General features: G+C 37.9%; 1 protein-coding gene across 6 annotated transcripts in view; it reads right to left on the bottom strand.

Annotated features, from left to right (window-relative positions):
* SMARCA1 (SNF2 related chromatin remodeling ATPase 1) overlaps positions 1–23,340 on the bottom strand; it is a 63,818-nt gene extending 40,478 nt beyond the window's left edge. For 5 of the 6 annotated variants that reach the window (XM_087829295.1, XM_087829293.1, XM_087829298.1 and 2 more), the window contains exons 1-12: positions 23,151–23,340; positions 18,113–18,199; positions 15,820–15,986; positions 15,152–15,252; positions 14,941–15,041; positions 12,517–12,696; positions 10,226–10,381; positions 8,959–9,090; positions 8,441–8,509; positions 4,584–4,693; positions 3,080–3,306; positions 2,029–2,150 (exon numbers count right to left, since the gene is read on the bottom strand). In XM_087829295.1, the coding sequence (XP_087685421.1) occupies positions 2,029–2,150; positions 3,080–3,306; positions 4,584–4,693; positions 8,441–8,509; positions 8,959–9,090; positions 10,226–10,381; positions 12,517–12,696; positions 14,941–15,041; positions 15,152–15,252; positions 15,820–15,986; positions 18,113–18,199; positions 23,151–23,324 (1,626 nt within the window). In that variant the 5' untranslated portion in view covers positions 23,325–23,340. The remainder of the gene's footprint in view (positions 1–2,028; positions 2,151–3,079; positions 3,307–4,583; positions 4,694–8,440; positions 8,510–8,958; positions 9,091–10,225; positions 10,382–12,516; positions 12,697–14,940; positions 15,042–15,151; positions 15,253–15,819; positions 15,987–18,112; positions 18,200–23,150) is intronic. The other variant, XM_087829297.1, reaches the window with a different exon arrangement.

Raw genomic sequence — 23,340 nt, 5'->3', positions numbered from 1 at the left:
TTCTACCAATACTTTACTGGGCTGCTGGAAGAATTCAGCTGGGACTATAAGTTGCCTAGCTTATGGTAGTTGCTTGACAAATGTCAGTCCCTGTCCCTATATAAGTGAGGATGCCAATTCAGTGAAAGTTACAGGCACTAAGTCAGAGGATGACCCAAGACTTAGCTGAATTTCACCGTAGCAATGGAGAAAGGGAAAATCTGTGAGCCATTGAGAGTGTTTGCTAACAGCTGGGAAACGATTAAAGCAAGGAATCAAATATGGTCTTCCCCTTCTTATTGGGAAAATAATAAGAAATGATTGAAATGATTGGGTGGACAACAACATAATGGGAAAGCAGGGCATTTGCAAAACAAAGATGAACAGCTCCAACTTGGTTGTAGCTAAAGTCAATACATGCAATTCAAAGCCTCTGAAAGGAGAACGGTATTTGAAATTTTCAGAAAACCAAAGAATTTGGGGATAATTAGGTAACATCTATATTGTTTATGAGCAGAGGGATCACTCAGAAATGCAAACTGGCTAGTTGAAGTCAGAAAACACCTCCCCTTCTGCCTTAGTATCATCTTTGATCCAGGAAGAAGGGTCATCCTGAATGGTACTATATGGCCTATGCTTAAAGTAGATTTGGAGAAACCCATTCTCAGGAATAAATCAGCAAAAGCCCAATAAAGCTTCAAGTCACCATTTCAGAAAGACTAAAATACTATAGAGCAGGGGACAGTGTAAGCTTCAAAATGTCCCACTGTTGTAAATGTTAACGCAAGTGTTTCCTCAGAGTGGGTAGCAGGTAAACCTTTAATATGAAAAGGGCCTGTGTGCCTGCTGTGGACACTATCCTATGCTCTAGCCAGGCTTTGATCAGGCACAAAAGGGATAGAGGGCCCACTGCAGCTATGCAAGGAGAGGGCCACAGCTGAGTCTTTTGTGGCCTGAGAAGGGGCCCCAAAACTGCGATGTAAAAAGGACGATGTGCAATTTCATGACATGCGGTATAAATTGCACTACACAATTTAAAAACTGCATTCATACCTATTATATCCAATGGTCATCACAACGTTGTCAGAGAAAAGAAGCCTAGGTATTAATATTACCCTTATAATACAGTTAAAGATACTGAGGCTCAGAGAATTAAATGGCTTGCACACACTACAAAGTGGTGGAGTTGGTGCTAAAATTCAGGTCTTCTGAAACCAAGTTCAATGCATTTTCCACTATACCATGAAATCACGATCTTTGCCCAGAGCATGAGTACAGACTTAAAACAGAGGCCAAAGACAGAGTCCTGAAGGATCACAGAAAAGAGAAGATAAATTAGCAAAGCCCTCCCCAAAAAGTGCTTTAAAAGGTTTAAAATACATTAGACCCATGACATTCGTGAGCAATAATCTAAGATCTATAAGAATTTTCAAATTTGAGAAAAATGCTGGGTGCCAGGTAGGCTTCCTCATGAGTTATCACTAGTTAAGTGACTCTTTTCCACACACCAAACTTTTGGTATTCCAAGATCCAAATGCGTGCTCAGCACCTCTATCTATGTAATCCCATTTCAGTTTTATAAAATCTCTAGCAGATTGAGATTATTCCCTTTACAAATTACTATGTTTCATGAGTCTTTAGGGTTGCTTATAAAGTGGAAAAATCTCAATGTAAAACTCCACGAATGGTGAGGGTCTACTGTAGGACGCAAATCAAGAAAAGAAAATGACATAAAACCAGAGGTCAAAGAGTTAGCTGAGAAACAGTAATCAAAAGGTCAGAGACAGCAGTGGTTAGAGGAGGTAAGGATGCAATAGTGTAGTATCCTTTAGATAAGTAAGAATGTCTTGGAAGACCTTGGAAAGAATGATTGGTCAAGAGTCAGTGTAATGGAAGCCAAATTGAAAATCTCAGAGAGAGAGGAGTGGCAGTGAGAAATTCAATGCACCTAGCTAAAGAAAAGGCCAAAGTTCAACGCTACCTAGTGATGAAAACATGGCTTAATTGAACTCTAAATTTTGAAGTCTTATTTTATTTCCTCATTCTCACCTCTCTTTCTTCATGTGGGGTTTGTCCATCCAGTCGGCAATACTCATAACCACGCCACATACAATAATCCTCCAAAATGTCCAGCAAGCGAGTCATCTGGCTAAAAATGAGAACCCTTGAACCTAAAACATTTCACCAAGAACAGCAAGTTATTGTGTAAAACTAACTTGAAAGTTACAAAAATAAAAGTATACATCATATAAAAATATATAGCACAAGAACATCTCACTAAACACACACACTTATACACATACACACACCTTCAAGGGATGCTATACAGAATTATACATTTGTTGAGATGATTTAAAGTCTGCCTTTACGGTCCTGAGGATGAGCAATGGGTCCACACAATCTTTCAGTGTACTACTACAACAGTCTCCCAACTAGTGTCTTCTTTCTAGCCTCTCCTCCATACTAGATTCCCCCATACTGTTTCCAAGGTTCTCTTCCAAAAATACAAGTCTGATTGGGTCATTTTCCACAGCCAACTCTTCTCTGAACTTCCCTGCACCCTGCCCTGCCTTCAGAATAGCACAAATTCCTTAAACCATGTCTTAAAGGCCTTTTGTAATATGGCACCATCCCTCTTCCCAAATTTATTACTGTCACTCTATCCCAAATACCATAAACTCCACATTTCCTTCTTTCACACCTGTTTTCATTGCTCTGGAAAACCCATCCCCTCCTTTTTCCAATGGGTTACTCCTATACATTTTCCAGTGCTCACCTCAAATGTCATCTCTGTGACCACTTCCCCAACTCCCAGTTTCTCAACAAATCACAGCACTTATCACAATGAACTTCAACTATTCCTCCTCACTACACTGTGAGCTTCTCTAAGGCTAAGACCGTTTTGTGTGTCTTATGCACCTTTTTATACCCAGCCCATAGGACAATTCCTGGCAAATAGCAAGTACTCAACAATGTTCGCTGAATGAATGAATGAATGAATGAATGAATGAATGAATGAATGAGTGATTCTGCAAAATGTTATTCATATACAAGTCATGAATATTGTTATTTTATGTTAATAGAAAGATTTGTAACTCACCCTGTTCTTTGAGTTTTGCCAACAGTTTATCAAGAACTACCATTTTACCACTGTTGCTGACAATGTGCTCATCAGTAGTATAAGGTGGACCAGGTTCAGCACCATCAAACAGGTAAGGGTGATTACAACACTTGCGTAGCTGCATCAGAATGTTTAAGAGTCGCATCTTGTCCATCTTGCCAGCAGAGTTTAAAACATCAATATCTTTCATCAGGATTTTTGTATACCTAAAATATTAAATTATAATTAATCAATGATTATTAGAAAGGTTTAATGCCATCAAGAAATGGCTCTTTGGAGAACAGTTTAGATTCCTATTTAAAGATAAACAAGATTTGAGAGGAAATCAGATCAGCAATACCCAGAAAGTCGTGAAGATTGAAACATCTGAACTTGACCATTGACTATAAACCTGTTTCCTCCTGCTTTTTCCATTACTAGAAATTGCAATCAGCTGATCACTATACAGATAACTATATCTGATAATTATTCAATACACAATCATAATTTCTTATACCTGTCTTCCTAGGTCATTATTTCATTATTTTCTGATCCTATAAACATTTTTCGTTATCTTTTCTAGACCTTCATCCAGGCGAAAATGGACCAATGTATCCACTTGAACAGTAAGAATATTTAATTATAATAAGAGCCAACCTGAGCCAGGTATCACGTCAAGGGCTTTATGTGAATCATCTTGTTAAGTCTTCACAAAAACACTGAAATTTGTATGAGTATCACCCCCCATTTTACAGACAGAAATTCAAGCAGCTACGAGAAGTGAAACAACTTACTCAGAGCCACAGAAAGGGACAAAGCCAGGGTTTGATCTTATGTCTGAGTCCATAAAAATATATTCTTCACCACTACCATCTACTGGTTTCAATAGCAGAGAAGTCGTTACATATTATAAATGATCTAATTTTATTTATATAAGCAACATTTTCTTCCTCTTAGCAGCATTATCACACTATTAACATGTCTAATTTACGATTCCTTGTGATTCTTCTTGTCAATTTCCTGCTTTGCTTGTATTTATCAAACCATTCAAGCTTATATTTTTGCAATATACACAATCATGATACTTTTGCTCATCTTATTATTATTGATTATTATTCTAGTTATTACTATTTCACTGATGGAAAAAATTAATTAACAAATGTGTCAGTGGCATTATCCCCCTTAACCCCGATATCATCTTGATAAGCTAAGTATTATTCTCCTCATTTTATGGCAGGGAAACTGAGGTAACATAACTGGCACCAGCTAAATAGCTATTAAGAGGAAAAGCACAGGATTCAAACACAGGTCTATAGACTCAAGGCCAATGCTCTTTCTCAAAGGTTAAATAAAATATCAATTTTCTATTGAAATATTTGAACTACTTGCCATTTAAACATAAAATGTAAATTTTTGCACTGAAGGCATAACTGAACCACTACAAAGCTAATTTTTAATAACTCCTTATACATAAATAAATTCTAATAAAAATAAAATAGCTCACCATTCTCGCTGCATTTTACTCAGTCCCAAGTAAATCTTTATTTCCTTTTTAGGAGGCAGGCTCTTCTCTACATCAGTTTTTATACGGCGTAACAAAAATGGTTTTAAAACCTAAAAAGTTATAGTTTTTATAAAAGTTTAACAAGCATTTAACATATAAACCTAAATCAGATATGCATAATCTGATGGCACAAAATACAATAAAAATTAAGATAAGATTACCGACTACTGAGTAAGTACAAAAGAGCCTTTAAAAAATATGCTGTCATATAAGATTTTTAAACCATAGAAGAAATCAACTCAGAGTATGGATCAGAGTCTCTAAAAGTGAAATAAAAATTCAGGCAATTTCAAAATGGTTAAATAGATCAATGAAGAGAAAATGGTTCAATGTTAAGGAAGATATGAATGAATTGAGAGAAAAAAATGAAATGAGTGTATACCTACAAGGCAGATTCTATCACAAGAAAATAATAGTGGTCCTATCTAGAGAGTACCTGTAATGTGCCAGACACTGCAGGATGAACTTCACATGACGAGTATTGAATCATTACAATAAACCTTTTAGGAAATGTGATTATTTTAATTTTTAAAATATCACAAAAGCTACTTGGCTAGTAAGTGGTAGAAGCAGAATTCAAGCCCAGATTAAGCTAATTCTACAATCAGCTCAGTCCCTGATTAGCTGTCTGAATTGGTTAAGTTCCTTAACTTTTCCAAGCCTCTTTCTTCATCCCTTCATCCAAAAATATATATATATTTATGGTATATATACATGGCAAGCATTTTTAAGTGGGGATAATGATACTTATCTCTAAGGCTGCTGTGGCAATTTGTGGTAGTGCATGTGTAGAACTTAACTGGAGCGGACACCAGTAAACTGTAGCTATTATTATGAGAGACTTATGGGAGGTAAGGAAAGGGGAGAAGTAAAAGCACATTTCTGGTTTTCTGGTTCAGGCCTCTTCAATTTGTCTATGGGAGATTCTTAAGAGTTTAAACTGCCTGTGAGATATTTAGGCAGAAGTCTTAGATGCAATGGGACATGTAAGTCTAGAGCTTAGGACAGAGATATGGAGAGATAAATTTAGGAGTTATAAGTATATAGGTGGTAGCTGAAACCATAGGAATGGATCCCCAGGGAGAGCACGTATGAAAAAGAAAGTCAAAGGCACAGCCCTAGAAAATCCTAAATTTTCAGGAACAGAGAGAGAGAGAAAAGCCCATAAAGAGGACTGAGAAGAGCAGCCAAAGAAGAGAAGAGAAAATCCATTCCCTACCCCAGAAATCAAGCAGGGAAGAGTTTCAAGCAGGAACAACAGTACAGAGAAGCCAAGAGACTGACCCAAAGGTGTACCCTGAATACAGCAACTTAAAAATAATAGAAACCCGGCCGGGTGTGGCTCAGCAGTTGAGCATCGCCCTAGGATCCAGAAGATGGAGGTTCAATTCCTGGTCAGGGCACATACCCTGGTTGTGGGATCGATCCCCAGCAGGGGGCGTGCAGGAGGCAGCCCATCAATGACTCTCATCATGGATGTTTCTATCTCTCTCTCTCCCTCTCCCTTCCTCTGTCTGAAATCAATAAAAACATATTTTTAAAAAATCATAGACTTGAGAGATAAATTTCAGTTGTATGGAATGGATAGAGCCAGTGGTCAGTGGATCCACGAGTAAGTAACCCATTAGAGACAAAATAACCCGTCCCCATATCTGACCAAATTTGAGGCCCAGCTGTATACAACTTATATGACAAGATTCTTGGAAGTTCTGTCTTCTACTCCTCTTCCGCATCCTTGTACAGTAAATGCCCCATTACTTAAGGTAATTTGTTTTCGAACTTGTTCTGTTTAACTCTGAACAGATATTTACAGCGTGATGACTGTTGGGGATTCAAGTCAATGAATGTTTAATGAGCAGTTACTCTGGACCAGGCACACTGGGTGCAATGTGGTGGAAGACAGACAGGGTTTTTGCAACATGAAGCCTACTTTTTGCCAGGGTCAGGGGAGAGAGGGAGAGGTGGAGAATATGATTTTGTTTTTATCTTTTCATTTGTAAAGAGGGCTTGAGGTTCTCATTGAAAACAGCAGACAAAAAAAAAAAAAATAGCAAACATGCATCTGCATCCACACAAAGCTCCACTAAGATAATTTTTTTAAAAAAAAATTAGAAGTGGCCCGGCTGGGGGTGGCTCAGTTGGTTGGGTGTCGCCCTGTGCAGCAAGAGGTCACCAGTTCAATTCCCAGTCAGGGCCCATGACCAGGTTGGGCTCTATCCCCCGTGGGGGGCATACAGGAGGCAGCTGATCAATGACTCTCTCTCATTGATGTTTCCATCTCTCTCTCCCTCTCCTTTCCTCTCTCTTAAAAAATAAAAATAAAAATTTTTTTTTTTTTTTTAATTTAGAAGTGCACATAAAAAAAAAAAAAAGAGTGACTAGGAGATTAGCTATCAAGGGGGAAAAACCAGAATCACAGAGCAAGAAAGTGTTGAGAGTGACCTGTTTTGTATGTGTGAGGGTGGTTGGGATGGTTGTGGGTTTGGATTTAATAAGGGAGATACTTGAGAATGTTTATGTGCTGAGGGAAAGGAGCTAGTATGGAGGGAGAGGTAGAAAATTCAGTCAGTAAAAAGGATAGGTCATGGGGAAAGTTCTATAGGAAACAGGAAGAAATGCAATCCATGGTTCACATGGGAAGAATTAGGCACTGCCCAGAGAAACAACACCTATTCCACTCAGACAGAAGGTGACACACATGCAGATACCCTTGGAAGATGGATATCCTTGGAGGAATTCCTACCCTAATGTCTTCTATTTTCTCTTTGAGAAAGGAATATTGTTACTTCCTGAGAAAGCAGGAGGGCACAGAGTATCTGGGATAGAAGTCTTGGGGAGGTTGGGGAAGGTGCCGAATAGCTGTTATAAAAAATGGGAAAGAATGCTGTACAAGGCCATGTTGAAGAATCACTAGCCTCATCAAATCCCAGCTTATGTCAGGGGACATGAGATCATAGTGGTTCCAACCTGAACCATTGTATAATCTTATCAGTGTTGAGCAGCCCCTGTACAGAGCAGGTCACTGCTAATAAGTGGTAGAAGCAGAATTTAAACTCCAGGACAGAGACACAGTTCCATTATTCCAGTTTAGGGCTTTCAGATTAGAAATGGAAGATCAAGAGATCAAGGGAGTTTAGGAGTATTGACAAAAGAGTGGTCCAAGTGACAGAAAATAGGCTCATAGCTGGGTGGGTACAGAAAAAAGTAATAACAGAAATAGGCTGATGGATGGGGAGGAAAAGCAGGAGTCCAGGGATTGGAGGTCTCTGTGAGGTAACAAAAAAAGTACAAAATGAGTTACATGAGTGAGAGTGGTACGATATGAGACGTTACCAAAGAATGTAAAATTGTCATTCAATAAATGTGAGGGAGTCGCCTGGTGATGAGCAGATGACAGAGAAGAGAATGAGTGGAGGGTGGACCTGTAAGGTAACTCGAGCCTCAAAGGAAGAGTTCTATACATGACAGCTGAGAAGCAGTCGCTGAGAACTGGCGCTGGGAACTAGGAGGACACTGATGTGCCCTTGAGGACGTGTGCAGTGTGCAGCGTGAACAGCCTCTACAGGAGAGGACAACAGTATCTACTGGGGAGAAACAGAAGCAAAGAAGCCATTCCAGAGAGGCTGGGGAAATAGTGCAGCTCGTCTCCCAAAGAGGCTGCCAGAAAGGTTGAGAGGAAGAAGCAGTGAGACTGAGTCAAAAGGCAAACCCACAGTCCCAATAGGTTCTACGCAGTTTGTTTCTTGGCTTGTTAATACATATTTAACTCCTAAATTTTCTTATCTGCTATTACTTACTGCGTGAAGTCTTTCCACAAGTTTTTGATCGCCAAGACAATTTTTAGTGTCAAACCAAGAATCAAAGTCCTGTGGAGGGGTGAAAATTCTGCAGTAAATGCATGGTTTTGTTTTGTTAAATAAACTTGATATTCTATAAATTTCTTATACAGTTGACATAGCAAGAATTCATTTTAAAAGCACTTTCAGCCCGCCCGGCATGGCTCAGTGGTTGAGCGTTGACCTATGAACCAGGAGGTCACAATTTGATTCAGGTCAGGGCTTGTGCCCAGATTGCATTTCAATCCCCAGCAGGGGGCGTGCAGGAGGCAGCCGATCAGTGACTCTCATCCTTGATGTTTCAATCTCTCTCCCCCTCCCTTTCTCTCTCTGAAATCAATAAAAACAAATTTTTTTCTTAAAAATCAATAAAAACGTATTTTTTAAAAATTATAAATTTCAATCCACATTCTATGCTTTGAAAACATATGCCTGTGAACATAAGAAAATTATACTTAAAACACACGACTTCAACTTACATCTGCAGAATTAAAGACATCGGGCAATAAAAAGTTGAGTAATGCCCAGAGTTCATGCAGGTTATTCTGCAAAGGTGTTCCAGTTAGGAGCAAGCAGTTAGTTGACTTGAATTCACGAACAATCTCGGAAAGCTAGAAAAATAATAGTTATGTTCACATCGGTTTATTTATTAGAGTACTCGACACTCAGTTCTTTATCCAACAAATACATTTTTTGAATCAAATAAAACTTAAAATTCATTTTCTATGGAAAAATATCTTAGTTCAGGTTACATTATTGCAGTAAAGCAAAACTGAGCAAAGTATTCTAGGCATTTCTACACTGACAAGAATGCAGATCAGAGTCATACCTGAGACCCTTCCTCCACTTCAAAAACTTTTATTTTCTCCATTTTTGGCCCACAGAAACAGTCAGAACTCTGTGGAATTCAGTCACTTTACACAACAATATTTTCTTCACCCTACCGATGTCATCTACATGCCTAGCCAAGTTCTGACTTGACCTGGTTGTAATTTTTAAGCACCAGAGTTGAGCCCAGTTTCCCTGATACCTTAAATTAACTTTTGAAATATATGGCGCCAAAAATGAAAGCACAAAAAGTATAAAAGAGCAGTAATTGCATCAATAACAATGCATGTTTCTATAATCCTCTCAAATAAACAATTATTCTCCAACATGCATCCTTTTATCGGGTATTAGTTCCAATTTGAAATTAGTATGATCCACCTGGTGGTTCTGCTCCAGTTCTGTCCCTGTTTCTCTCAAAGTAGCCCAGTGATCCAAAGAGAGGTTCATCATAATAACTGATGCTTTTACTGCTGTTGATGGAGTTGAATGGCAAGAAATACGGTATTTTTCAATGTTAACACCACAATCTAATTCATGCAAGTCAGATAATTCCGGGAAGTTATTTTTTTCTAATTCACATGAATATATTGTAAGGTAGCTCCTCAATAAAAAGCAATGCAAATGACATTTGCACATCAAATATTACCAAAATATGAAAATGCTGCTGCAGAACAGAGTTAGGTTGCAACAGATATAGCAGATGAACACCCAATTTTCATTATGTTAAACACTATGCTCAATTTTTATCTGTCTTGTATTCAATAATTTAAACTTTATAACCATTTAAAAAACTGATTTTCATTCATATTCCCTGAATAAAATCACAATCATCTATCAGCTTTTTATTTTGAATACAGAGAAGTAAACAGACATAATAATAAAAGGAAACTTTACTAAAAATATTGAGAACTGGCTTACCTTAGATTTTTCATTCTTTATCCTGTGAGCCTCATCAATGACTAGGTATCGCCAATGAAACTTTTTAAATACAGATTTTTCTTTAATTACCATCTCATAAGAAGTAACACAAACATCCCACTCTCCTGGCATCATTTCATCACGAATAAAAGCAGCCTAATGCAAAATAAGGTTCCTTATATTAGAGATGCTGACAAGATTATCACAGAATTTAAGCATCAAGAGAAGATTAAGAATTCTAAGAGTCCCTGGGAATCATCTGGACTCATCCATTTTAGACACAGGAAAACTGAGGCACAAAGATACCTCAGTGTCAATGATTGGGATTACATGCTAATGTATTCAACAACGAAAGAGAAGCAAAGGCTCCCCTTAAGCAGGTACAGCATATTTAATGAACTGGAGAAGTTCACATCACCAAAAGATGACTAAATTTTTAGGCTTTTTCTTCATACCACAAGGATATGGGCAAAGTAACTGCTTTCTAAATACCGTATTCTTAACAAGAGCTAAGCATTATCAACATGACATAGTTTCAACAAATGGAAAGAACTCAATATGCATGAGTGATTTCAACCTTTTGAGAGCTCTTCTATGTTCCTTAGTTTCTAGCAGGGACAAGTCATATACTTTGTTAAGGTGTCATAAAAGCCTATTCACATTTTTGTGAACTTCCAGATGTTGTTATGAGGCTATAAATGTGATTTTATAAAGGGGACTTGCTCTATCTAGTAAGGAGTCTATTTGAAACTATGAGATGCCTGGCCAGCATGGCTCAGCATGGTTGAGTGTTGACCTATGAACCAGGAGATCGCAGTTCAATTCCTGGTCAGGGCACATGCCTGGTTGCGGGCTCGATGCCCAGTAGGGGGTGCGCAGGAGGCAGCTGATCAACGAGTCTCTCTCATCACTGATGTTTCTCTCTCCCTCCCTCTCCCTTCCTCTCTCTGAAATCAATAAAAACACATTTTTTAAAAAAACAGATCTCCTGTTTCTATGTCTCTGATCTTTGATGCCTCCTGAGTAGAGAAGGAAGGGGTCAAAAAACCATGTTTGGGAATCATACCTCTATATACCTCAAGACTACATTAGCATCAGAAAAGATCAGGAATACCTCTAATAATTTCCCAACTTGATTAAACACCTATTGTAGCCTACATCAAAACTTTATTACTTAAATATTGACCTCATAAAATCTTTACAGAAGACCAGGAAACTAAAAAGACCCAATATATCTATCCTATGCGGTACCAAAGTTGAAAATCGCTGCATTAAATAACAGTAGTGATTAGGAAGTGTTCTAAGTGACTAATCTGCTACTGGGACATATTAGGCATAGGGCAAAATCAAGCCTATAATTCTAAATGTATGAGTTCAATATTTAAATTATTTATAAGTTAAATTTAAATAAATTTTTCTTCAAGCAAAATAATAATAAAATTACATAATTCATTATGCTACCATTCTTTTGAGGATACATTTTGATACCCTATCTAGAATATGTAAAATAGAATAAATCTTTATACTCTAAACTATGCTCTCTGGAGGTAAAATAAAGACAAAGCTTAATAATATGCTTTCTAAGCTGATTATTCATTTTTGTATTTTTGCATAATTAATTATTTTTAGATTAATTCTACACTCCCAAAATAATTGTAGCCTATTAGACTGACAGATGGCTAATTTAAACAAGAGCCCAGAGTTTCTTATATTATCTAAGAATGTATGCAGACATACATTTTCTATTCAGAGACCAAAGCTGAAAGCTGTGTCTATACATAAACAGAAAACACAAGGCTCTCAGAACAGAAAAGGTTCCATTCATATGTGTGTGTGCACATGTGTGTGCATGTATACAAGTCAGAGTGAAAAGTCAAAAACTTAAATATAAAACTTTAAGTTGTGCAAATTTACACATTTCTGGTGTCAAAATAGCACAAATGACAGTTATTGGTAAGATACTCTGTCAATAAAATAACTTTTTAAAATAAAAAGTCACTTAAAAGTGCAACTCCAACATGCTTAAGTTAATGAGCTACTTAAAAGTAAATGCAGGTAAGCATAATAATGGATTATCTGTTATTAATAAGTAACACATCCACTGCATAAGAGTGTTGTGAGAATGAAATTAATATATTAAAGAGCACTACAACAGAGCATAACTTAGAGTAAGCACAAAGTAAGTGTTATTAGTAGTAGTCAACTTAAATGTCTCTATGGCAATAGTATGCAACTTAACCCCAGAAATAATGTTATTCTTGATTGCCTTTTTAAACCTGTTTCTCACTTACTCTCGCATCCTTGTCTCCGACGAAACAAATAACACGGAGAGATGGGACCCATCGTTTAAATTCATTCATCCAGTTGTGTAAAGTAGACTTTGGAACTAAAACCATGTGAGGTCCAGGAATGTTTCGGTAATGTTTCAGGTAACCAAGTAAAGCGATTGTTTGTAAAGTCTTACCAAGCCCCTGCATTATCATCACAAGGAGAGAAATCCATACACATATTTTATTTAATGAACCATTCTGTTAGTAACAACATTACGAAAGGTATTTGTCTGCTCTCTCACAAGGGGAAAAGCTAAAAGATTTTTTAATGAACAACCATTCCAATTCAATAGTTACTGTGAGTGCAAAAAGAAACCAAGAACTTGCAATTAGAAAGTTGCTCAACAAAGCAACTCTCTAATTAGGAGACTTTTACTCCTAAAAAAGCAAGCAATCTACTATACAATTTTTTTCTACCAGTTGCAAAATTAAGCATTTTGAGTGTGTTATTTCACAAAGACACATTTCTTTCACCAGCCTGCTTGGATACCAGTCTTTCTTTCCCATTGTCCTCAAGACTACAGCACAGGCATGAAATATTCAGACTATGCACCTCAAGGGGCATGTGGCTCTGGATGAGTATCTCACACCCTTGAAGACCTAAGGAACCATAAAAGAACAGAACATAACAGAACTCTTAAGCCATAAGGGACATTGGGGATTATCCAGGCCAGTGGACTTTTAAAAATAATATACCACCTATGAACCCACCACCCAACCCATGGGAAAGGGAACAAGGTCCTATGCTGCATGGCCTTTTAAAACAATCTCTAGTTTATCTCTGTGCAAAGTATGTATTTTCTTTCATAACCCTAAACTAAAAGCTATTTTATAGGGTTTATCCTGACATTTCACTTAATGAGATGGGTTTTATATATGTTACACATCAAAAGCTTAAAATATTTATACTCCTTAACCAAGTAACTCCACTTCTAGAAAAGCTATGAAAATAATGAGAGGTACAGAATAACTAAATTACAAGGATTCTTACGATAGCATTATTATAACACAAACACGCACATGCATGTGCACACAGACACACACAGACACACACACACACACACACTACATCAACTGATCCAGATGACCAGCAATAAGGGAGGAGATGAATAAAATGATGGTTGGTATCTCCCTTATTATACAGTAACTAACAATTATTCTTTACAAAAATTTTTAAAGTATGTGGAAAACATGTATGAATGTGAAAAAATAAAAATACCCAATTATATATACAAAATGATCTTAACTACACAAAATAAATACAGCTGAAGAAAAAAGACTAAAAAGAAATATGCCCAAATGTTAAAGGTGGTTATTTCTAGGTAGCGGAATTATAACTTACTTTTAATATTTTTCTTGTTTTCCCCCCCCAATTTTTCGATACTCCTTAAAGTATCTTTCCCTTTTTAGTAATTAAATCATATCTGGTGTCAGCACAAATTCTGTATGAAGACTCTTTAGGCAGGCCACAGCCAAGAGTAGTAGCATAAGTGAATAGAACTCCCCTTGCCCCCTCTTAAATCCCATCTTAATCATTTGGTCTTAAAATACCAATCTGGGCCTCCAGATACTCCCCTAATTGGCTGAATTATCATCTTAAATAGCCTTACTTTTTCTCTCTGGTCATATCATTTATATGTCATTTGTTGGCTTACTTCCTGACCCCCACTTGGCACTCAACTATCCAGACTCAATACTGCTCTGTGCTATTTTGTGCTTTATTCTATCTGTTCACCTTCTGGTTGCGCACACGTGAAGGTATTTACACTCATTCATGCATGCATTCATTTGTTTATTGTTTGGTTCGTTCATTCATTCACTCATTCATTCATTCATTCATTCATTCATTCATTCATTCATTCATTCAGTATTTGGCTGATACTCCCTGCCTCATTCTCCAAAGGATTTCAGGCAGCCTACAGTGAAAACCCGTCTCCGGAGGCCTATGATGAAAACATGGAATGGAAATTAACGGTAAGGTAGAAATGAAGAGGGATCGAGGAAAGTAAGACGAAACGGTAAAGAACAGGATAAGGCACGCAGGACACAATACGCAGACCATTAAAAGTTAACACGAACGCTCCTTTCTGACATTCACCTTGGCTCCGAGCTTCCTGGAAGCTGAAGCGCAAATGACAACGAAAGTACAAGGAGCTTTCTTTATACCATGTGAGACATTCTCAGTAAGAATTTTGTGGCTAGTGAAAGTATATGTTCTAGAGGGTACCTAAAGAAACAATTCTAGACTTTACAAATGCCTTTCATGTTATAATAACTGAATAAATTAGCCTCCAGGCCTCAGCGGGGCAGGTCAGCTCAGTTATTTCAAATTTACAAAAAAACTGTTGATAACTGAGAATGTGTTTTTGGCTACCAACTTCTTACCATTTCATCGGCCAAAATACCATTGACTCCATTTTCATACAAAGAAATCAGCCAGTTCAGTCCTCGAATCTGATAATCTCTCAGTGGTCCTCCTTTCACATCTGGGGGGAAAAATCAACGATGTCCCATACTTTCATTAATACGATCAAGTAAAATTTTTCTAAGGCAAAACTGAAAAAAACCACCACCACCAGCATGATGAAGCACTCACAGGAAGGCGACACCTCGAATCTGATACACACATTAGATGTCTTCCTACTCTCTGAGAGAAGCTCCTCATCTTCTTCTTGTTCCGTGCGCCTGTGGCGGTAGCTGAGATGAAAAAAGAAACATCTTCCTATTCAACTCAAATGTTAAGGTATCAATTAAGTCACATTGCTAATATCTTTTATGAAACAGAAGCAATGAGTGCCCGGCAGGCAGGGCTCAGCATTGAACGGCAACCTATGAACCAGGAGGTCACAGTTCGATTCCCTGTCACGGAACATGCCCGGGTTGTGGGCTCCATCCCCAGCAGGGGGCGTGCAGGAGGCAGCCAATCAATGACTCTCATCATGGATGTTTCTCTCTCTCTCTCTCTCTCCCTTCCTCTCTCTGAAATTAAAAAAAAAAGAAAAACATATTTTAAAAAAAGCAAAAAAGCAATGAGTGACCTAGGGTCTTGCTCAAAAGTTGGTAGAACAAGCCTACATTTTTACTAATTAACTGCTAGTGAGGAAAAAATATTATTTCCTACCAAAACATATTTGCACTAACAATAACCTTATTTTTTGACCATAAAATTATACTGGATATGAGAAAAGGGAAGGAGTGTATGAGGAGATGGAGAACGGGGGACAGGAGGAAGAGAGGGGGAAGTAGAGAGAGACGGCAACGTACTCTCCAGCAGAAACTAAGCTCTGCTTGTCATCTTTCTTTATTCGAGGGCGTCCCAATTTCATGTTTAGAGGAGATGTTGGCGATTTCTGTGCTGAAGGTTGAATGAAATGTGCAAAAAGTTCTGTCTGCTTCAGTAAAAATTCAAATCGCTTCGCTCGGTCCGCTTTCTAGTTCACAAAACAAAAAAAAAAGTAATGATTTTCTTTTTTATTTATTCAAAGTGTTTAACAAACACTTACATTATACTTAATTTGCACTGTGTTCTAAGGGTTAAACATACTAACCCATTTAATTCTCTTAATAAGCCTATGAGATAGGTACTAGTATTATCCCTATTTTACAGATGATAAAACTGAGGTACAGAGAGAGTAAATAACTTGGCTTAAGCTGCCATAACTAGTAGGTAGCCAAATCTGAAAACAGTATTTTCAGATAGTTTGAACAGGAGCTACATGATCTGCCAGACTTAGGAAATAGCCCAATAAGAAGTACCTTGCTTAAAGAGCTGGGGTAAAAAAGCAAATCCTCCAACCAAACCATAGTGATTTTCTTTTCCTAAACAGTTAACAAAATTATCATAAAATATAATGTTTCCCAGATATAGAAATATAAATTAACCATGATATATATATATATATATATACACATATATATACATATATATATATATATACCATAAAATGAACTCTTAAGAATTTTCAAGCTGCATCTAGAAATAATTGAAATTTTAGAATCCAGTGTCACCTTGTCTCAAAATATTTTCAATGTTATAGTACAATAATGTAATAAACATTTCCCTAGTCAATTACAGTGATCTGGAAAATTACGTTTTATGCTAACAGTATATAAAGTTTCTCCCCAAAGTAAGCAGGGTTTGGGGGAAAATATACACATACACAAACACATGAAATAGTATATTTACTACTGAAAATTGCTATGTATTATAATTCCTCAATTAATTGTAAAAGGTCGTATAACTTGTACCACGTAAATGCAATAAAACTTTTTTCACTAAAAAAAATCTTAAAAGACCAAAAGATGTATATACTTCATTCCAGATGAAGAAAAAAATTAAGATGATTTTTTTGATTCACAGGGTAGAGGATATTTGACTGCTAATGAAGGATGCATAATCAATAACACCAGAAACTTACAAGAGTTTACTAATATAAATACAAGAATTAGATAAATATATTTAGACCAGTAGCTGGAAGACCAAAACCTTTTCATTTTATCTTATTCTCACTGGAGTGTTCTTTTTAGAGTTGTTAAAACATAACTGTCTATGTTAGATATGGCCTTAAACATTAAGGCATGGAATTTTGTAAAAATCACCATGAACAACCAAAAAATGTACTTCATCTCTATTTTTATAATATTACTGCAAAAACAACCCCTTAACAACAACAACAACAAAAACAGTTCCAACTAACTGCTAATTTCTCTGAGTTGACCAAATTTACTGGTCTTAAAAAATCCCAAGCAGCCCGGCCGGGTGTGGCTCAGCGGTTATGCATCGACCTAGGATCCAGGTGATCAGGGTTCGATTCCCGCGGTCAGGGCACATGCCCCGGTTGCGGGCTGCAGCCGATCAATGACTCTCTCATCATTGATGTTTCTAGCTCTCTCTCTCCCTCTCCTTTCCTCTCTCTGAAATCAATAAAGATATATTTTTTAAAAAAATCCCAAGCATAAAAATCTACAGTTAAATTAAAGCTAAAATATGAATTTTAGTGACTAAAAATGAGGCAATCAAATGTATAGCAAAGCAGTAGGTGGGTATAACTAAATTATACTGCTTAAACATGTAATATTTTCATGCACTGGGCAAATATCCTCCCCTCCAGGAAACATTAGCATATTATATGTTTCACAATGTGCAGCATTCATATATCCAAAGCAAAGAAGAGTGGGAGAAAAAAATATCAATCTGGCTTTGCTTTGTGACCTGCTTTCTTTCAGCCATACTGGTATTGTCACAGGTATTTTCACTTAGTGGATAATTATTTCTAGCACAAAACACCTTATTATGGGGTAAAGAGCGCAGAACAAAATGAAGAGATGTGGCTCTAGTCCCAACTATTCCATATAGTTTCTCTGCTCTTTTATTTCCTCATCTGAGAATGAGGAGATTCATTTACTTTAAAAAATATATTATGATATTAAATTACTTTCCAATTCTAAAATCTATGATTCTGTATTCATTATACATACACATGTATTTTTTAATCTTTCACATCTCCTCTATAAAATCAACTACAGTATTCACTATCCTGCCCAAGAATATATTTACCATTTTCTCTTCATATTCTGGGTCCATTTCCTTTTCAGATTTAGAAGCTTTAGCAGCAATTTTGAGTTGAAGTGGAGAAACGCTTTTCTAGAATTTCAAAGAAAATAAATCATCAAATTGCAAAGCAAGGCCTTAAAAGTGATCAACATTCTCATGTGAAGAAAGTAAAAGGTAATTAAATAATAAATAAATCAACATGAGCCATGCATGGACCAATGATGAAAGCATGTCATGAAGCAGAGCTTATGATTAATCCATTTCTGTGCACCTGAGGTCTAACAAAAAAAACCCCAAAGAATTGTGAAAGCCAGAGCAACAACATTAATTGAAATAAAAACCAAAAGGAGAGCCCTGACCAGTGTGGCTCAGTTGGTTGAGCATCCTTCTATGCACCCAGCGGTTGCTGGTTGGAGTCTCCGTCAGGGCACATGCCCAGGTTGCCCAGTAGGGGGCGTGCAGGAGGCAGCCTATTGATGTTTCTCTCTAGATGTTTCTTTCTCTCCCACTCTCCCTCCCTCCTCTCCATCTCCCTTCCTCTCTCTAAAAATCAACAAAAACATATTTTAAAAAAAAAACAAAACAAAAGGAGAAACATTGAGTTTTTTTGCCTATTTTTTTTAATTTCAAGCATAAGAAAATGTGTAATCATTGACTAGATTTAAAATATAGAATATACTAAAAAAGTAATAAAATTTAAAAATCTAGAATATACTTATATTATCAATCACAAACCAAAAATTCAAGGAAAGTAAATATTAATACTAACACTTTATGTAATGGAAATAAGCCAGAGTTTCAGAAGAAAAGAATGTGCTTTCTGTTCCTGAAAAGACACTATGTTTTATCGTTTTCATATTCTAAGTAGAACATTTAAATTTTTTATGTAACATAATGTGATCATTTATACTTAAAATAATGAAATAGTACAGTTTCAAACTTTTGGCTTATGTTAATTTTCTCCAAATGGGAAGAAAACTATTTTAACTATATTACATAAATATTTTGTAGAAGCAGTTTCTCAGGGCTATTAACTATTAACCTTTGGTATTTAAAAAGTTGTAATTTAGTGAAAACTAAAAAGCTACTTAAAAAAATACTGAAATTATCTGGAGGCTTATCTCATGCATTCTATCCTTTGTAAAGACAAGCCTGTACTTGTAAATATAATTAGGTATATAGAATACAAGTCCTTCCCTGTAAGAAATCGAGAAATAAAATAGTAAAAACACAAATCTACTCATTAGTACCAAATCTGAGAGTATTTCAGTTTTAACACAGACTGCACAAGTCAAAATACAAATCTGTTTGTGAAAACTAAAGAAGCTATGTTCATTTTATCATGGCTTTTGTCAACATTTTCCTGAAAACTTAGATCTTAAATCAAACACAGAACGTGACCTTAAACATAGGAAAAGCATGGCTCTAATAGTTAATGTATATATATTCAAAAATTTACAAAAATTTCTATTCTGAGGAAATCCAAACTAAGATCCAGAGATTTGACCCTTGCCAGGGTTCTACTTTGGAGCACTGATCTGATACTGTTCAGTTATTCTGAACCCAAATAACAGCCGTCTTGATTTACAGCATCTCACATGCATATATCATCTATGTAAGATGTTTTCAACGTAAACCTGGATAGATGAGAACAGAAAACTGCTAAAATCCCCTCAACCCCACACTTTTTAAATGTCACATATACAGGGTGGGGCCAAAGTAGGTTTATAGTTGTGAGTATGGGAAACACAGAGTTTATTCTTGTATTATTATTTATTATTGTATTATTTTCCATATGGACAACTGTAAACCTACTTTGACCTCACCCTGTACTATAAACCCTATTTTATTTTCAAAGCAGCAATTAAAGAAAAATTGGGTAACAAACGCCACACCTTTATTATTCTTTAAAAAGCTATATGACGTCTAGTTTTCAAATTTCAAAACAGTGGAAATTCTTTTATCTCGCATATACAAATATATATCATAATGTGAGATTTATAAAAAATTAAGGCTTTAATATTAGAAAGCATTTTACTCATTACTTTTTTTGCTTACCTTGCAGTAAAATACCATAAAATTTTAATTATATGCTAATTAAAATTCCTAATCTTGAACAGAACTATTAAAAGCTGTGGGCAACTACTTAATTGGCACTATCTTCCACAAGAAATTCTAAACCTACCTTCTACATCGTCTTATTTGTGTACGTGTGTTTTCAGAAATACGCTTCTCATACAAGAAAAGATAAAAGGTGACTCTGTTTTTCTAATAAATTCCTTATGGATTTTATCTGGTAATCCAGATGCCATGAGAATGCAGCCCAAGGTCATCAAGATGCCCTGTCTTAAAGACCATGACCTTTTTCTTGATGTTTTTATTACCAAAAATACCAGCTCCAGTTTACAGATTATCTAGCAGCGAAGCTATCCAACTATCACTTAAATCAAAAAAGTTTAAGAGCCAGAAGTTAAGCAAGAATACCAACCTGTAGCTAAATGTCAAAAGTCAATGCACTAAATCTCATCTACTTTATGCACCATGAAAATGCCCTCACTCAGAGCCTGTTTTCTTTTATTTGATATACGATTCTTAGCAAGTTAATAATCTGGCTTCCCATACTACAGAGCAAACAGCAGCAAATGACACGAGAAAGACCACTAGAAGAAGGCACAGTGTCAAGGGCAAGAAGGGATGGGAGAAGCCCAGGACTAAAATGTGATCTCCACCCTGTAACATCCCTTCTCCTTGGTGTTCCTTTGTAACTATTTCCCTCTCCCTGCTGTATCAATTGTAATTTTGTATTTCACAGTTGCTTCAAATGATTTTAGGGTCTTGTTACATCTATATCCATTATCATAAATAAAATTTTCTAATGAAAATAGATGAAGCATTTAAAAAGTGATAGCTAACAGCCTGGCGATTGAGGGAGGAGACTGAGAAATTATTGAAAAATCAGCACAATACTGGAAGTGTCTGAGAGGCGGTTACTTAATTGAGGGGAAACAATCTCCTAGACCTCAAATGTCTTTGTATCGCTGTCAGAGTACAATAATTGATGGACTCGAGGAAAAGGTTAATCTGCACTTTTAGCACGCCATTTAAGGAGTCAAGGAAGGTAGTGTGCAACATATTTAGGTTTTTTTTTTGGGGGGGGGACTACCAAATTAGTTTATTTGAAGGAATGGTACAAATGAAAAAACTTAGGTAGATGTTTTGGTACTATTTAAATTTTAAAGGAAAAATTTTTAAAAAGATGTAATGAGTAAAGTAGTGAACTTCGGATACCCAGAAAGTTCCCGCCATGCAGCACCTCATTTCCCCATGCTGAGCGGCCAGATGAGGTACTATTGTTAAGGCACTTTCTGATGAGGCTACAGAGATCATGAATATATATGTATCCACTCAGTGATTCCCAGTCTTTTCACAATTCAAAAACATGTATACGACATGGAAATTCAATCACCTTTACAGTCACACAAAAGACAATTTAGCAGTTACATTTGCAGGGTCCAGGGATTAAAAGACACCTAGATGTGTTTGTGAATCTCCCAACATTTGATTTATACTGACGCTTGGTATTTGGCTCAGCTTTAATCATCAATATTGTCTTACTGATCCATGGATCTTAAAATGGGTCATGTTTTCTGTGGTTTTCATTTAGCACAATTGTCTTTCTGTTTAGTCAACCTTGTAACAGTAAAATATATCACTTAAGCAGCTGCTGAATTTAAAATTACTCTAATTCACAGCAAAACATGTAAATTTCACTCAAAAGCTTTTCATTTGGTCGTACAGTCTCATATAATGATTCAAACAAAGCCACTTGAAACCTCTTAAGCATAATTTTAATTACCTACCTTTTTTTACATTGTGAAATGCCTATTCATAAACGGAAAAAATCCACCCATAAATTATGCATTCTGCAATTTTATTATACGTCAAAAATCCTTATGCCCCATCCTATTTTTGTCTCAATTTTCCAATTCGTTTCATAGTTTTATTTGCATGTCTCAATCCACGTGAAATATGCCTTATGGAGATAATGCATATTTTCTGGATTTGGCTTTAGTACGTGTCTGAGCAGTCTCCTTATGTACGTTAGCAGCAGCTCATCCTGGCGAAGCTTGGTTTAAAAAAAAAATTTTTTTTTTAACCTGCCTGTGTCCAGGAGCCCGCAGCGCCTACTAGGAGAGAGAGGAAGAAGCCTGAAAGGCTTGGGGCCGGATTGGGGGACCATTTGGGTGGCCCTGGAGTGAAACACTATACCGTCGGGGGCGGGGCAGGAGAGGGTGAGGGTGCACACGTTGGAAATTTTCCTAAGCCAGCGTCCGCAGTTCCTCAGTTTGGGGTTTGAACTGGGGTGGGAGGGGGTGCGACGCGGAGAGCTCTTTTTCTTGGGGTGACACCCCCGTCTCAGCAGGCGGGGACCCAAGGAACAAGGGATGTTTTTTTCCCCCCCTGCCACCCAAAAGGCCGACGTTGCCAATCAGAGCAGCAAAAGTCTCTCCGATCGTCCTCTGCCTCCCAACCATCGGCACCTTGAAATTCAAAATTTGAAAAATAAGCCCCAGCGGAGCCCCTTCTGCGCGAGTGTGGGATTGAAGGGCCCAGATTTCCCAGGCAGAGGCCGACGGGAAGAGGGGGAGAGGGAGCGAGAGCCGAGGGAGAGGCGGAGGCTGGTTCCTGCACGGCCCCATCCCCCACCCCGCGCGCTCCCCCAGTTCCGGGAATGGGAAGGGGGCTGGGGGCTGCCGAGGGGCCCCAGCGCCGCGAGCCCGGGGATAACGGGCGCCCTGCACCCCGCGCCGCGCCCGCGCTCAGCCCCGCCCCCGCCCTCCAGGCGGCGAGCAGCGAAGGGGGAGGGGAGGGGAGCGACCGCCGACCGCTCGCCGCCCCCACCCCGCCCCGCGCGCCCGCCGCCCCCATGCCCGCCGCGCTCGCGGGTACCTGTCGGCGCCCAAGGGTCGGGCTTTGGGGGCCCCCCGCGAGCGGCCGGCGCGCGATCTCTCCACCCCACACACACCCCCTTCCGATCTACCTCCTTCTGCTCGCCCTTCCCCGCGGCCACGGTGGCTTCGCCGGCCGCGGCGGCCGCTCCCTCCTCGGTGGAGGTGGACGGCTCGGGCTCGTCCTCAATGACCACGATCGCGGCGGTGGCGGGCGCATCCGCGGCTGCCACGGTGGCTGCCACTGCGGCGCTGTCCTGCTCCATGGCGTTGGAGCGGGAA

The sequence above is a fragment of the Miniopterus natalensis genome, chromosome X (genome assembly GCF_054644295.1).
Source record: "Miniopterus natalensis isolate mMinNat1 chromosome X, mMinNat1.hap1, whole genome shotgun sequence".
Lineage (NCBI taxonomy): Eukaryota > Metazoa > Chordata > Mammalia > Chiroptera > Miniopteridae > Miniopterus > Miniopterus natalensis.
This window is presented reverse-complemented; position numbering and strand designations above follow the sequence as displayed.